Source organism: Haliotis rubra, unplaced genomic scaffold (genome assembly GCF_003918875.1).
Source record: "Haliotis rubra isolate DU_JTF1 unplaced genomic scaffold, ASM391887v1 Scf1045, whole genome shotgun sequence".
Lineage (NCBI taxonomy): Eukaryota > Metazoa > Mollusca > Gastropoda > Lepetellida > Haliotidae > Haliotis > Haliotis rubra.
The window spans coordinates 267,463-281,266 of record NW_025764943.1 but is presented as its reverse complement, the minus strand read 5'-3'; the positions used below and the strand labels follow the sequence as shown (position 1 = coordinate 281,266).

Below are 13,804 nucleotides of genomic sequence, written 5' to 3'. Positions count from 1 at the left end.
CCCAAATGACACCTTTTTAGTCAGTAACAGATATTTCTCAACTTTACACAAAGGGGGGAGGTAACCTATTTGACATCCCCGTGTGCAGTGTCCATCATCCTTATTACAGTCGGACGACCGGCTACACTGACCACACGTGGAGGAACAGTTGACCCCATACTGACCCTGGCCACAATCTGTACAGGTGATAAAGTACGGGACGTAGATCAACGTTCATTCAGTCTATGCTTATACACATAAATTTTAACAGTATGTTATGTTCAATAAAAATATACCTGTCTACCTTCTAGCGCCTCATGGACAGATTTTCGTTATTCGGGGTCATAATGTTCACCATGTTGTGTGAGCTCAGGGCATGCCAGTGCGATGTGGAGGTCAGCATTATATAAGACGTCTTATTATGAGGGGGAAATATTTTCAGGTGTTGTTTTCAAGCAAATTATGTTTTCACACCGATTATGTTTTCTAATATGGATCTATAGCAAATCAGCCTCAACATAATGTATGTTTCTCTCATCCATGAAGCAGCGTCATCTCACCATCCTGGCATCCAACCCCTGTCTTCCCAGCACGGCAGCCACTTGTACAGTTCCCGGTGGTCTTGTCGCATGCTTCTGTTTCATTCTGACACTTGCACTGTTCACTACAGTTGGTGCCAAACCACTGATCATTGCACACTGAAAATATTCAAAACTTAGTAAACATTCACATGAGTATAACCGTTGTAGTTCCGGGGGGGGGGGGGAATAACAAACAAATAATAAGTATACAACTATATATATGCATATATATAATAGCTTTATCTTACCTTCATGTAAAATACTTTAATTTCATTGGTCAATGACACTTTAACAAGTTTTTCTGTCACCCCTCCCACGTCCTTACAATACTTGCCGTAATGCTGTTGATACAACAAAGAAATGCATAGAGTTTAGATCATTTTCATGCAATTTTCACCTTTACACAAAGGGGGACTGTAACCCCGTTGACATCCCTGTGTGCAGGTTCCATCGACCTCCTGACAATCAGATGACCCAGTACACTGACCACACGTGTAGGAACAGTTGACCCCGTAGTGACCATGGTCACAGTCTGTAAAGAGTGTAAGATACTCACAATATAGCAGCAATAGAAAGAAAAATATCTTCAGATGGATACGTAATTATATATTATATGCATGATATCAAAATGACTTCAAAGGATATATTACATCACTATAATGCCACCAAATATCCAGACGATGTTTTCAGGAGCAGTATTTTAAAATCGGGCATTGCACTACACGATATCAACGCATTACAATTGTACATAATAATATGGCCACGCGCTCTATATGGTTAATTTGCCATTAAAACGACAGACTAATTTAAAGCTAGTATTAGCATGACCAAACCAAACCTTGCTGACACCCTGGTCCATGTTTCCCAGCAGCACATCCACTCCTACAGTAGCCAGTCTCCTTGTCACATACTTCAGATGGATCCAGACACTGGCAAAGCTTGTTACAGTCAGAGCCAAACCAACCATCACTGCATACTACAAGGACATGCATCAGTCTCAGTTTGATAATGTTCGTAATATACTTTCTATAGTCTTAACTAGCGATGGGGATCAAACTCTATGTTATGTATCACTTTCTTGTAGAACATGTTTCACTGAAACCTTGATATGCAGAATACGTTCTTTTAGCGTAAGAAGAGCTCGGGAAATATAGCCAAAGTCAGGAGTTGTGAGAATATAATGAGATGTTAGATACCTTGCTGACACCCTGGTCCATGTTTCACGGCAGCACATCCACTCCTACAGTAGCCAGTCTCCTTGTCACATACTTCAGATGGATCTAGACACTGGCACTGCTTCTCACAGTTACCCCCAAACCAACCATCACCGCAAACTGCAAGGACATCAGTTTTAGTTTGATATTGTTCGTAATATACTTTCTATAGTCAGGACTAACAACGGATATCAAACTCTAGACTATTTATCACTTCCTTGTTGAACATATTTCATGGCTACATGCTGGGTACTGAATTTCTTAGTAAACAGAGATCGCCAAATATAACCTTTTGGACAGCATGTGGTATGAACCCAAAGTCAGGAATTTCGAGAATATATCAACCTCGTTGGATCCTGTGGATCTGCGGTTTGTAAATTATGATTTACTTAGAGTTTTGAATTCCGCAAACCTTCCTAACTTCACAATTGACACGTAGAACGTTTTGGACAAGAGCTTCCCCTGACCAAACCTTCTGACAGCGATCACTGTACAAATGACCAATTTTCATTCAGTTTCTGCTGACTAGCTACTATTTCAACATGTGCAGAGTTTGCCATATAAAATCAAACATACATTGTCACACACATTCCCAGAAGATGTTGTTGATTGAAATCTTCCAAAATTTACAAATTATATTCCTTTTCTGATATTTAAAAAGTACACCTGACAAACTTGCAATAACTGCCAGACGTATGTTTTGGTTTCTGTAAGATGTAACTATATCCTTTTATCCTAGTTAAATGTGATCTGAGCGAAGTAAAGTTTCAATTCAGTTACAATTAATTACAATTACAATTCAGTTACAATTCAGTTTTCTTCTTTCGTCTATTCGCCCAATCAGCTTCCATCACCACTGAATAATGATTGATCTGTAATTATGTGCTTTCAACATAACACACAAAACACGTTATCATATTGTACAAAAAAGCAAATCAAAGGTTCTTAGCATCTACACATACAGACATTTAGGTGGTAACGTGTCCGTTCAGCACGTCACCGTGAATAGCTGCAATTGCTTATGCGGCGTTAAGCAATACTTATACACTCACTCACTCACTCCCGTCATGTAAGACATAATAAGAGAGAAATAAATTAAAATATCTCACTTATCAGAAGCAATTTTAAACATGTGTAATGATGTACTGATTGTATTCTCTATTAAATTCACAGCCTCTTGTCAACAATATCATGAACAACATACATACTCTCGAGCTCGATGTCGATCGGATCATACTTACTAAAAACTTGAACCTCGCACAATGACAGAAATGCTCCGCTTATGGTGATGGTAACATTGTTCCCCTTCATTACGTGGGTACATGTGACGTCAAAAGGGTTAGTTACAGCTCCATCTAACCAGTCAGGTGTTCCACTCACAGGGACACACAGGTCGCCGTTCACAAGCACCTGCAGGCCATCGTTGCGGTCCCAAACTTGAAATTGAATAAAATGAAATGGAAATGAAATGTATGAATAAATGATTAGGGGATCATGAAATACAAATGTTGATATCTAGTATTTGAACAAAGAATAGTGTTGCTAAACATCCTACACAAGAACGTTTATTTCTGTAAGACCTATGATTCAGACCAAGAAACATCATATAGATTACAGGTGCTGCAGGCAGTAAGTCCTTTCGTGTGAGATTCGGCGGCTGCAACGTGATCTTCGTACTCATCGTCCTCGTGGGTTGTCTCCCCTACCAGCTGTGACATTGTCAGTAGACGTCAGTGTCGCTTTGCGTTTCCTCGATAGTCCCCAAACGTGTTTAACGATGTCGAAATGAACGCCAGGGCAACATCAGCCTGAGACGCGGTTTTGATGGTATGACCGAGGGAACCCCACACCATACTGTACAAGGTAGGTTCATGGACAGTGCTATTCTGAACATTTGCAAAGGCGTTTAAGACGACGTTTTGTCTTTCAGGAAGATAATGCCCGTGCTCACCGTGAACAATTCCTCATTGCCCAAAGTGGTAGACCACCGACCAACATGCTAGGTGCAGCCAGGCGATTGGGACAGACAATGTAATCGACTATGGGAAAACAATATGCCTCGTCGAGTGAAGAATATTTTAGAAATAGTATTGGTATTATGCATTACTGACCTAATAACGTGATCGCTGGCGGTCATACTCTGATACTTCCCTAACGGTTGTAATGTCTTCCCAATTCGTTCACTATTACCAGAAGCGGAAATATATTACAAAGTAGTTTATATTTTCAAGTTATTTCCGAGTATTCCCACTTTTCAAGAGGCTTATGATATCCAAAACGCCCTTCTAGAATTGGAATGATAAAGAAGATAAAAGTATACTTTGTAGTGTCAGAAGTAAATGGGCAACTCATGGATAGTACTTTTATTATGCTTTGGTTTTATTGGGGATGATAATTTCGATGTGGATTGAAAGGACAGGTACTATCATTCTAATTCTGTACCTCACACGCGTGTCGCGTTCGTTACCTCGCTAAAGTCAAATCATACTCTTGCGTTTTCTCATAAACAACAACGGGATGTTTTTAAGTTTACACTTTATTAAACCAAACAAGCTAATTTCTGAAAACTCAGCGAAGTGTTTGTTTTGAAATCTATCTGCTGATAGCTTACAATTAGAAAAACAAGCTGTAAACAGCTGGCTGTTTATCATATCAAAGTCAACTTGTGTAAGGTGTTACGAGAGTGTGTTTTTTGTAATTATTTGTATTATTTGTATCATTGATTAAGTGATAGTTATTACTGGGTCACAATGTTTAAAGTTTTGAGTGTGGGTTGTGGGTCACATTTCGTATCATATATGTTCAATGGCAATAGTATTTTAGCGGCACGCCTTTTCACATAGCGCTCCAGAGTTGCCTCCCTTGGCTTTATTTCTGTTTTAACCGGTCGTACGTTCCACAGATTTCCATAAAGTACTGAGAGAAGAATGATACAGCCACGCTTTGCTCAAAAGTTCTAGACACTGTGTCAGTATATATAAAGGCTAGTTATTGTGTTGACACGGAATTACACGGGACTTTTCATATCACTGGAGTTGTGTACATCTTCTGTTGTCACCTGCCTACCGTCGTCGTCGTCTGTCTGTCATCGTCTGACCTACATTCAAGACAGTGCGAGTCTGATTGCTCTCATTACTTTAGATTTGTGACTCAATTGCATTGTACTAAATATCTGTATTGTCATTTATTGTAGCTTGCACATTGTTTGCTCAATATATTATTGAATATTTTAGACTTGTCTGTGTTATATTTTGCTGGTTCAAAGGGGACTCTTAAACCTTTTTTCACGGCAATTATTTAACCGTAACAAAATTGGGGGCTCGTTCGGGATAGAATTCATTTGGCATTTGAGACCTTTTGTGAAAAATATGTTTCAAATTTCTGCAATTTCGCTACAAGTTAATTGTGAAACCACCAAAACGGTGTTTAAACTTGGGAAGTTTCTTAATTCCCCTGACCCTGAGACAGTCAGGGAATTGCGCAAATCAGATTTATTGCAAATTTCTTCACATCCTAAACTTGTGGCCAAACCTGCTATGAGGAAATTTCAGATTTTGAAAATCGTGTTGAATCACTTTATTGATGAGGAAGTTTGGGGCGTGAGGTTTTGGAAATGGTGATAGAAGAAAATTCAGAAAATGTGGAGATGGAACAACTTGAAATTCAGTTACAAATTCAAAAAGAAGAAAAATAGAAAAGAAGAAGAGCTAAAACGGATGGAAATAGAGAGAGAAACAGAAAGAGAAAGAGAAAGAAAGGAAATAGAATTGAGAAAACTGGAAATTGACAGAGAAATTGAACTTAAAAAGCTTGAAAACCCTTCTCCCTCAAATTCTTCCTCTTTTGACATTGCAAGGCATGCCAGACTGGTACCCCCTTTTAATGAGAAAGAAGTTGACAAATACTTTCTACATTTTGAAAAAGTTGCTGAAAACCTCAAGTGGCCTAGGGACTATGCTACTGCAAACTGTTTTGAAGGGTAAAGCTCAGGATGCTTACTCGGCCTTGTCGATACAGCAAAGGTCAGACTATGATCTTGTCAAAAGGACACTTTTAAAAGCTTATGAGTTAGTGCCTGAAGCTTATTGTCAGAAATTCAGAAATGCTCATAAAAGGGACAATGAGACTTTTGTAGAGTTTGCTAGGGGAAAGGGAAACTTTTGATAGATAGAGTTTAGATAGGATAGATAGATAGGAAACTTAGATAGATAGATAGATAGATAGATCGTTTTAGATATTTCCTCCTCCAAAATTGACGATACATATGCATGATTTAGCAGATATTACATTTTACAAAGTACAAGTGTATGAAGGTTATACAATACAAGAAAACATTTAAAGATATGTATATATGGGGGGATGTGAATCTAGTAACATGTGATGAAAAACCGTTTCCATTCATGAACAGCTTTACTTGTGATTTTCATACATTGAATCCATAGATCAGTACCAAGATCTCTAATGTTATCATTTGGCACTCCTCCAAGTAGAAAACTAATCAGTGCATCATCATCATCATTCCAAACACTAACAAAGGTTGTAACATCCAATAGATCAATGAGGGAGCTAAAAAGTCGCTCTCTGTTACATTCCGTTTGTGGACAAAAGAGAAATACATGTTTTACAATGTCATAAGCATATGTGCCACATAAGCATTCTTTAGATTGTAAACCGAAAGTGCCGACACGGATAAGGTAGGATATGTCATAGAAATAATCTGAATCATTAAGAGCTATTAACCAAAGTTTGTTACCAGCAGCTGGATTGCGTAGGGGAGCATATCTGTGGAGATTGATTCTGTAGTTAAGTTCAGAGGAAACGACATTTGCTTCAAATTTTGAGACTTTATCTCTTACGAGATTTGACCATTGATTTTTAGTAACAAATACAGATGAGTTACGATAAATGTCAACATATTCAGTAAGATCATATTTACAGGTAAGATATAACATATGGTGTAAAGGAGAGGATTTACACTTCAGCATGTTTTGCATACTATCCTTACAATCATGTTGAGCTAATCTATAGTGAAAAATTCGTTTGACAATGAAACTAATATCAGTGTTAAGCAGTCTTCCCAGGAACAATAATGCTCTCTGATCAATATACGCACGGAGTGATACAAGTCCAAGACAGTCTCTGGCAATGACAGAGCCGTGCGTTTAGAGAACCCTTGTACTTTTTTACAGAAGTATTTTTGCACACATTCAAGCATATCGTATTCTTTAGTTGATAAGTTACACCACATATTACAGGCAAATAGACCACAGGGTAGTACAATACGTTCCCATATGCGTACAGCATGCATAGGGTGAAGACCACCAAAATACAATCCATGACTGTGGTTAACATTGACTAGCTTTCTAAGCTTTTCACATATAAAAACAGTACGACTAACGGTAGATTTAGCAGTGTTTATGTACAGACCCGCATATACGACATCAGTGGTTAATAACATGATCACCCAAAAATATACTAGGCACATAAAGACACTGTGCATACAAAAATTTAAAATCTAAATTTATTAAACCTGTGTAGACACATAAGGATTTAAACTCAGAGATAAGTGGCATGTATCCAACATGCATGCACGTGCCACGTTCCGTGACGTCAGTGGTTCGTCCTTGAGACGTGCAATACGTTGTTGCACGTGCATTCCGGGAAAGAGAAACAGAGCATATGAATGTCACACAATACTGTCACTTTGGAAAGCTCAACCCCTGCCCTTGCGATCGTTCAAAAAAATTAAACGGCTATTGAAACGCATAGCATGCCAAGGCTCACGTCTGCACAACGTCATGAGGCCATTGGGATGGTCCGTGGGGAGATCAGATTTTTCGACCTGTGGCAATTCCTTTTCTGCAACGTCATGGCCCTGGGTTAACATTCCAACAGGACAATGCCCGCCCTCATACGGCAAGGGTTGCTATGGATTTCTTGCAACACCACAACGTTTACTTACTGTCTTGGCCTGCAAATTCACCGGATCTCTCCCCGATAGAGCATGTTTGGGACGAGATGGATCGACGTCTACGCCGTCTTCCTCATCCGCCAGATAACGTCCTTGACCTTGCAACAGAACTTGAGAGAATCTGGCGTGACATCCCACAAGCCTTCCTTGCACGTTTGATAGGCTCTATGTGTCGTCGATGAACTGCTGTTCTCAATGCCGATGGTGGACATACCCGTTATTGAGCTTGTGACATGGTCGTTTGACCCCTGTCCCGCTTGTGGACTCGTGACGTCATTGTGATTGACTTTTCAATTGAAATTCTCCCTACTTGTTATGGTCTCATGATCCCTCCATTAAAGTTCATATGTACCTTTGACATTGTTATCGTACTTTTCAACTGGGATAATATTTTGACAATGCACAGTTTCTTTATGTGGCTAGTATAGGTACCTCTACTTTGCCAATTAAAGTGTTTACTGATCACCATCCCTTGAGTTTTCTTCATAAAATGAAGAACAAGAAACAAAGACTTATGAGGTGGAGTTTGACCTTGCAAGGGTTCAATCTTGTGATTAGACACATTAAAGGCAAATACAATGTTTTTGCTGATGCACTTTCCAGGTTGTAAATGTATAATGACTTGATGATACTGTATGTTTGTATCCGCATTATATCTTAGTAATTCTGCAAGATGTTTCTCATGTTATTCATATTATTACATGTGATTTTATTATGTTAGTTATCTTGCTATGATTGTCCTTAAGGGGCAGAGTGTTATGAGAGTGGTTTTTTTTGTAATTTGTATTATCACTGATTAAGTGATAGTTATTATTGGGCCACAATGTTTAAAGTTTTTAGTGTGGGTTGTGGGTCACATTTCGTATCATATATGTTCAATGGCAATAGTATTTTAGCGGCACGCCTTTATGATAGCTCTCCAGAGTTGCCTCCTTTGGCTTTATTTCTGTTTTGACCGCTCGTGCGTTCCACAGATTTCCATAAAGTACTGAGAGAAGAATGATACAGCCACGCTTTGCTTGAAAGTTCTAGACACTGTGTCAGTATATATAAAGGCTTGTTATTGTGTTGACACGGAATTACACGGGACTTTTTATATAACTAGAGTTGTGTACATCTTTCTGCCGTCACCTGCCTACCGTCGTCTGTCTGTCATCGTCTGACCTACATTCAAGACAGTGCGAGTCTGACTGCTCTCATCGTAAACTACCTTCAGTTAGAATATCTGCTCTCATTGACTCTGATGTTTCATATTTGTGACCCATTACTTTAGATTTGTGACTCAATTGCATTGTAATATATAGCTGCATTGTTATTTATTGTAGCTTGCTCATTGTTTGCTCAATATATTATTGGATATTTTAGGCTTGTCTGTATTATATTTTGCTGGTTCAAAGGGGACTCTTAAACCTTTTGTCACGGCAATTATTTAACCGTAACAAAGGAAGGTGTTTAATAGTCAATACAATCTAACTTCTTCTTGCGTTGCATAATGTAGATGTTTTTGTAAATAACATTTATCCAGGATAGTGGAACATTGCATGTGTTGGTGAAACAGAACTCTATAGTTAATGTATATGACTTACAGCCGTCTCGCAGGTAGATCCTGATCCTGCTGATGTTGAACATCCGATGATCATCAAGGAGAACCTGCCAGCTGGCGGAAGCGTTGTTTGTGTGAGAACAACTCCTGTGAGGGAAATCTGTGTCAGTGTTCCAATCTACAGCATACGCAGCACAGTAGGGGATGCCGCCTTCACTATAATTGCTACTCTGTGCTGCTGTCTTTTGAAAGGCAATGTTTTCTGTAAGCAGATGAACAGAAACATATCAGAAGCACAGTCGTGTGTCATTAAAGCTATTTTAGTTCACTTTGACTAAAGTAATCAGGACGCCAGAGTTGGATGATATCAATATCATTAATACATTACACTATCAAGAAGCGAACAGATCGATGGGTGTTCTCCCCACAGAAAGAAAGAAATATAAAAGTTATAAATACATGGTATGTTCCACTGACTAACACGTCAACTAACCTATGGGAAGATTTGCCCAACGACATCGCCTGTAGCAGCTAATCGTTAACAATAAGAGTTTTATTTCAGCATTACAGTATGTTAAGCATGGCACTACATTCATATGAGTCGGGATTTAAACTGCTACTGAGTGTCGTGTTATGCAATCGTCTTTGTAAATGAATACACAACTGACACAAACACCACTTCTTCATTGCAGCATATGTTTACATGGAAGTGCACGAAACAAAAGGAAATCGGTGTGTAGACAACTACACACATACATGTTACAGGGAAGTGCATGTATATTTAGTAACACAGTGAAATCAGTATGACGATTACCACACACATACATGTTACAAGGAAGTGCATGTATATTTAGTAACACAATGAAATCAGTATGATGATTACCACACACATACATGTTACAAGGAAGTGCATGTATATTTAGTAACACAATGAAATCAGTATGATGATTACCACACACATACATGTTACAAGGAAGTGCATGTGTATTTAGTAACACAGTGAAATCATTATGACGATTACCACACATATATGTTACAAGGAAGTGCATGTATATTTAGTAACACAATGAAATCAGTATGACGATTACCACACACATATATGTTACAAGGAAGTGCATGTATATTTAGTAACACAGTGAAATCAGTATGACGATTACCACACACATATATGTTATAAGGAAGTGCATGATTGTATATTTAGTAACACAGTGAAATCAGTATGACGATTACCACACACCTATATGTTATAAGGAAGTGCATGTATATTTAGTTACACAGTGAAATCAGTATGACGATTACCACACACATACATGTTACAAGGAAGTGCATGTATATTTAGTAACACAATGAAATCAGTATGACGATTACCACACACATACATGTTACAAGGAAGTTCATGTATATTTAGTAACACAATGAAATCAGTATGACGATTACCACACACATATATGTTACAAGGAAGTGCATGTACATTTAGTAACACAGTGGAATCAGTATGACGATTACCACACACATACATGTGACAAGGAAGTGCATGTGTATTTAGTAACACAATGAAATCAGTATGACGATTACCACACACATATATGTTACAAGGAAGTGCATGTATATTTAGTAACACAATGGAATCAGTATGACGATTACCACACACATACATGTAAGAAGGAAGTGCATGTATATTTAGTAACACAGTGAAATCAGTATGACGATTACCACATACATATATGTTACAAGGAATTGCATGTACATTTAGTAACACAGTGAAATCAGTATGACGATTACCACACACACATATGGTATTTGATTAATCTGGTCGTATCCTTATTTATCTCACCCATTTGGCAAAACCTTCCGAACCATGATGGTATGCAAACTGGGCCCGTTGAAGTTGCTGAACATGGAGTGTTGGGGAAATCTGAGCAGCCATTAGAACAGTGGCACGGCACTGCAACACAGAAGACTGACTGACTGACTGAGTTTAGTTTTACGCCGCTTTTAGCAATATTCCAGCAATATCACGGCGGGGGACACCAGAAATGGGCTTAACACATTGTGCTCATGTGGGGAATCGAACCCGGGTCTTCGGCGTGACGAGCGGACGCTTTAACCACTAGGCTACCCCACCGCCCCCAACACAGAAGAAGTCACCTTACACAACCTTGAGTATCTGAATATTATCTACGTTGGAACGACATACACTGATAAACACTGGTATATGTATATCAGTTCTTGTGGAAGAAAACATATGGAAATACATTTCTCATTATTAATCGTGAACTTTGAACCACAATAACATTTTGAGGGTATGGTTATATTTGACACATAATAATATGTGTGATCTATCAATGGAATAATGTTGATAAAATATCTAGCAATGTTTCGGAACCGATAAGCCAGTTCCTATATATGCATTGCAGAGGCATGAATAAAAGAACAGATGAAGATAGGGTCAGAAACGGGTTAGGTTATAGGTTGGTAAGTGTTTCAATATTGATGGATTTGGGCGGTGATCGGTTTGATTGGTGATGTGCTTGAGTGGTGATGTGTTTGGGTGGTGATGCGTTAGGGTCGTGAAGGTTTTGAGTGGTGATGTGTTTGAGCGGTGATGTGTTTGGGTGGTGATGCGTGAGGGTCGCGAAGGTTTTGAGTAGTGATGTGTTTCAGTGATGATGCGTTAGGGTCGTGAAGGTTTTGAGTGGTGATGTGTTTGAGTGGTGATGTGATTGAGTGGTGATGTGTCTGAGTGGTGATGTGTTTGAGTGGTGATGTGCTAGGGTCGTGAAGGTTTTGAGTGGTGATGTGTTTGAGTGATGATGTGTTTGAGTGGTGATGTGTTAGGGTCGTGAAGGTTCTGAATGGTGATGTGTTTGAGTGGTGATGTGTAAGGGTCGTGAAGGTTTGGAATGGTGATGGGTTTGAGTGATGATTGTAAGGATTGGGATGGTGAGGTATTAGGATAGTGTTGAGTGCTACGGTGATGAGTGATTTCGTGGAGGTAGAATATGGGTCTGACAGGTCAAGATGGTTAGAGGTTTGGTTATGTTCTCGGGGAACACAATGCACCATGGCGTAACTTAAACCACAAATTGCAGAACAGTTTATCAGGATTTCAGTCACCAGAACTCATTGATAACAGGGCAGACTGCTCCCCAGAAAACTTTGATTCATCATAATATATGAGGAAAATTTGTTTCAGTTTAACAACTCTATTTACGATCTCAACTCTGTATTCACGTCTGCCGACACCCTCTAATCTATTAGTCTATATAGGAAAACATAATGTTTAGACACACACGTTCTACATACATCTACATATACATATACATATACACGTACATATTTTTACTATCCATACATTTAAACAGAACTAGCTGGACAGTCATTGTTTGAAATTATTCACTTAACACGTCTGGTCTGATTGTATTATTACCTTTCTTCTCACCAAACACCTGCACCTCACAAAGTGCCAAGTAAGGCCCCGCCATTTCAATGGTTACAGTGTCGCCCTCTATAGGTTGTATACAGCTGAGTGTCACAGGGTTACTTCTCAGATGAGCTGGAGAATCTCTGATGTCTGTCACAGGTAGCTTTCTACATGTCCTGTTGTTGACCAATACTTCCATTGCTTGATAGTGGTCAATGGCTGCAATAGAGCATATGTTACACATAAATAATCAAAATACAACTGACGTTTACAAAAGAAACGTCGCGTGGTATGTTCCTTCGTTTTACATACACAACATGGACTCTTTATCGAAGGCAAGTTATTGTCGGGTCTGTAAACAGTTACGTAAATCCACTTTACACATCAGTTCAAATCCTTAGCTTCAGCAGTCTGCTGTCAGACAGGAAGTGTTTATGGTCATACACTTTATTTTGATCTCATAAAGAGAGAGAACACAACTTACTGTCACTACGGAGATAGATTGTGATCCGGCTGATTAGGAACGTTCCACCAAGAAAAACATGCCAGCTGGCATTCCCGCCATCTGATCCGTTTGTATGTGAACAACTTCCATGACTAAAGTCTGTGCTGACATCCCCGTCAACAGCTTTACTGGCATCATATGTACCGGTATTGTCTGTCCATGTGCTGCTCTGACTGGCAGGTTTTCCACGTGCGATGTCATCTGTCAGCAAAACGATAGCATGTTATAACAGTAATGGTATAAATAATAGAGTGTGTGTTGGTTGTATCTAGGCCATATCTATGAAGGTATATTTTATGTTCATTGAAACGCAAAACATATTTCCTACCTAAGTATGAGGTTTGAGGTTTGCTTACCTTGTGATTCTGCTCACGCAATGTTACCTCATAAGACACACCTTTCTGAAGTTAATGTCAATTTCAGTTGTGAGCTGAGATTAATACTGAGCTATAATGAAGATAATACTTTCACCTGTTTCTGTTGAGTGGATATATTAACCTCAGATTTAGTTGCTATTACAACTGCTATTGTACCACTGCTATGTGTACCACTGCTATGAACCGCTATGTGTACCACCGCTATTGTAC

General features: G+C 38.9%; 1 protein-coding gene across 1 annotated transcript in view; it reads right to left on the bottom strand.

Moving 5' to 3' along the window:
* Nucleotides 1-13,804, bottom strand: part of LOC124275244 (multiple epidermal growth factor-like domains protein 6) — a gene marked incomplete at its 3' end in the record, with an annotated part of 121,308 nt that overhangs the window by 39,527 nt on the left and 67,977 nt on the right. Inside the window, exons 5-12 of the mRNA XM_046710728.1 lie at nucleotides 12,719-12,931; nucleotides 11,123-11,233; nucleotides 9,332-9,550; nucleotides 3,016-3,210; nucleotides 1,757-1,894; nucleotides 1,399-1,536; nucleotides 958-1,092; nucleotides 540-677 (exon numbers count right to left, since the gene is read on the bottom strand). Of these exons, the coding sequence (XP_046566684.1) occupies nucleotides 540-677; nucleotides 958-1,092; nucleotides 1,399-1,536; nucleotides 1,757-1,894; nucleotides 3,016-3,210; nucleotides 9,332-9,550; nucleotides 11,123-11,233; nucleotides 12,719-12,931 (1,287 nt within the window). The remainder of the gene's footprint in view (nucleotides 1-539; nucleotides 678-957; nucleotides 1,093-1,398; nucleotides 1,537-1,756; nucleotides 1,895-3,015; nucleotides 3,211-9,331; nucleotides 9,551-11,122; nucleotides 11,234-12,718; nucleotides 12,932-13,804) is intronic.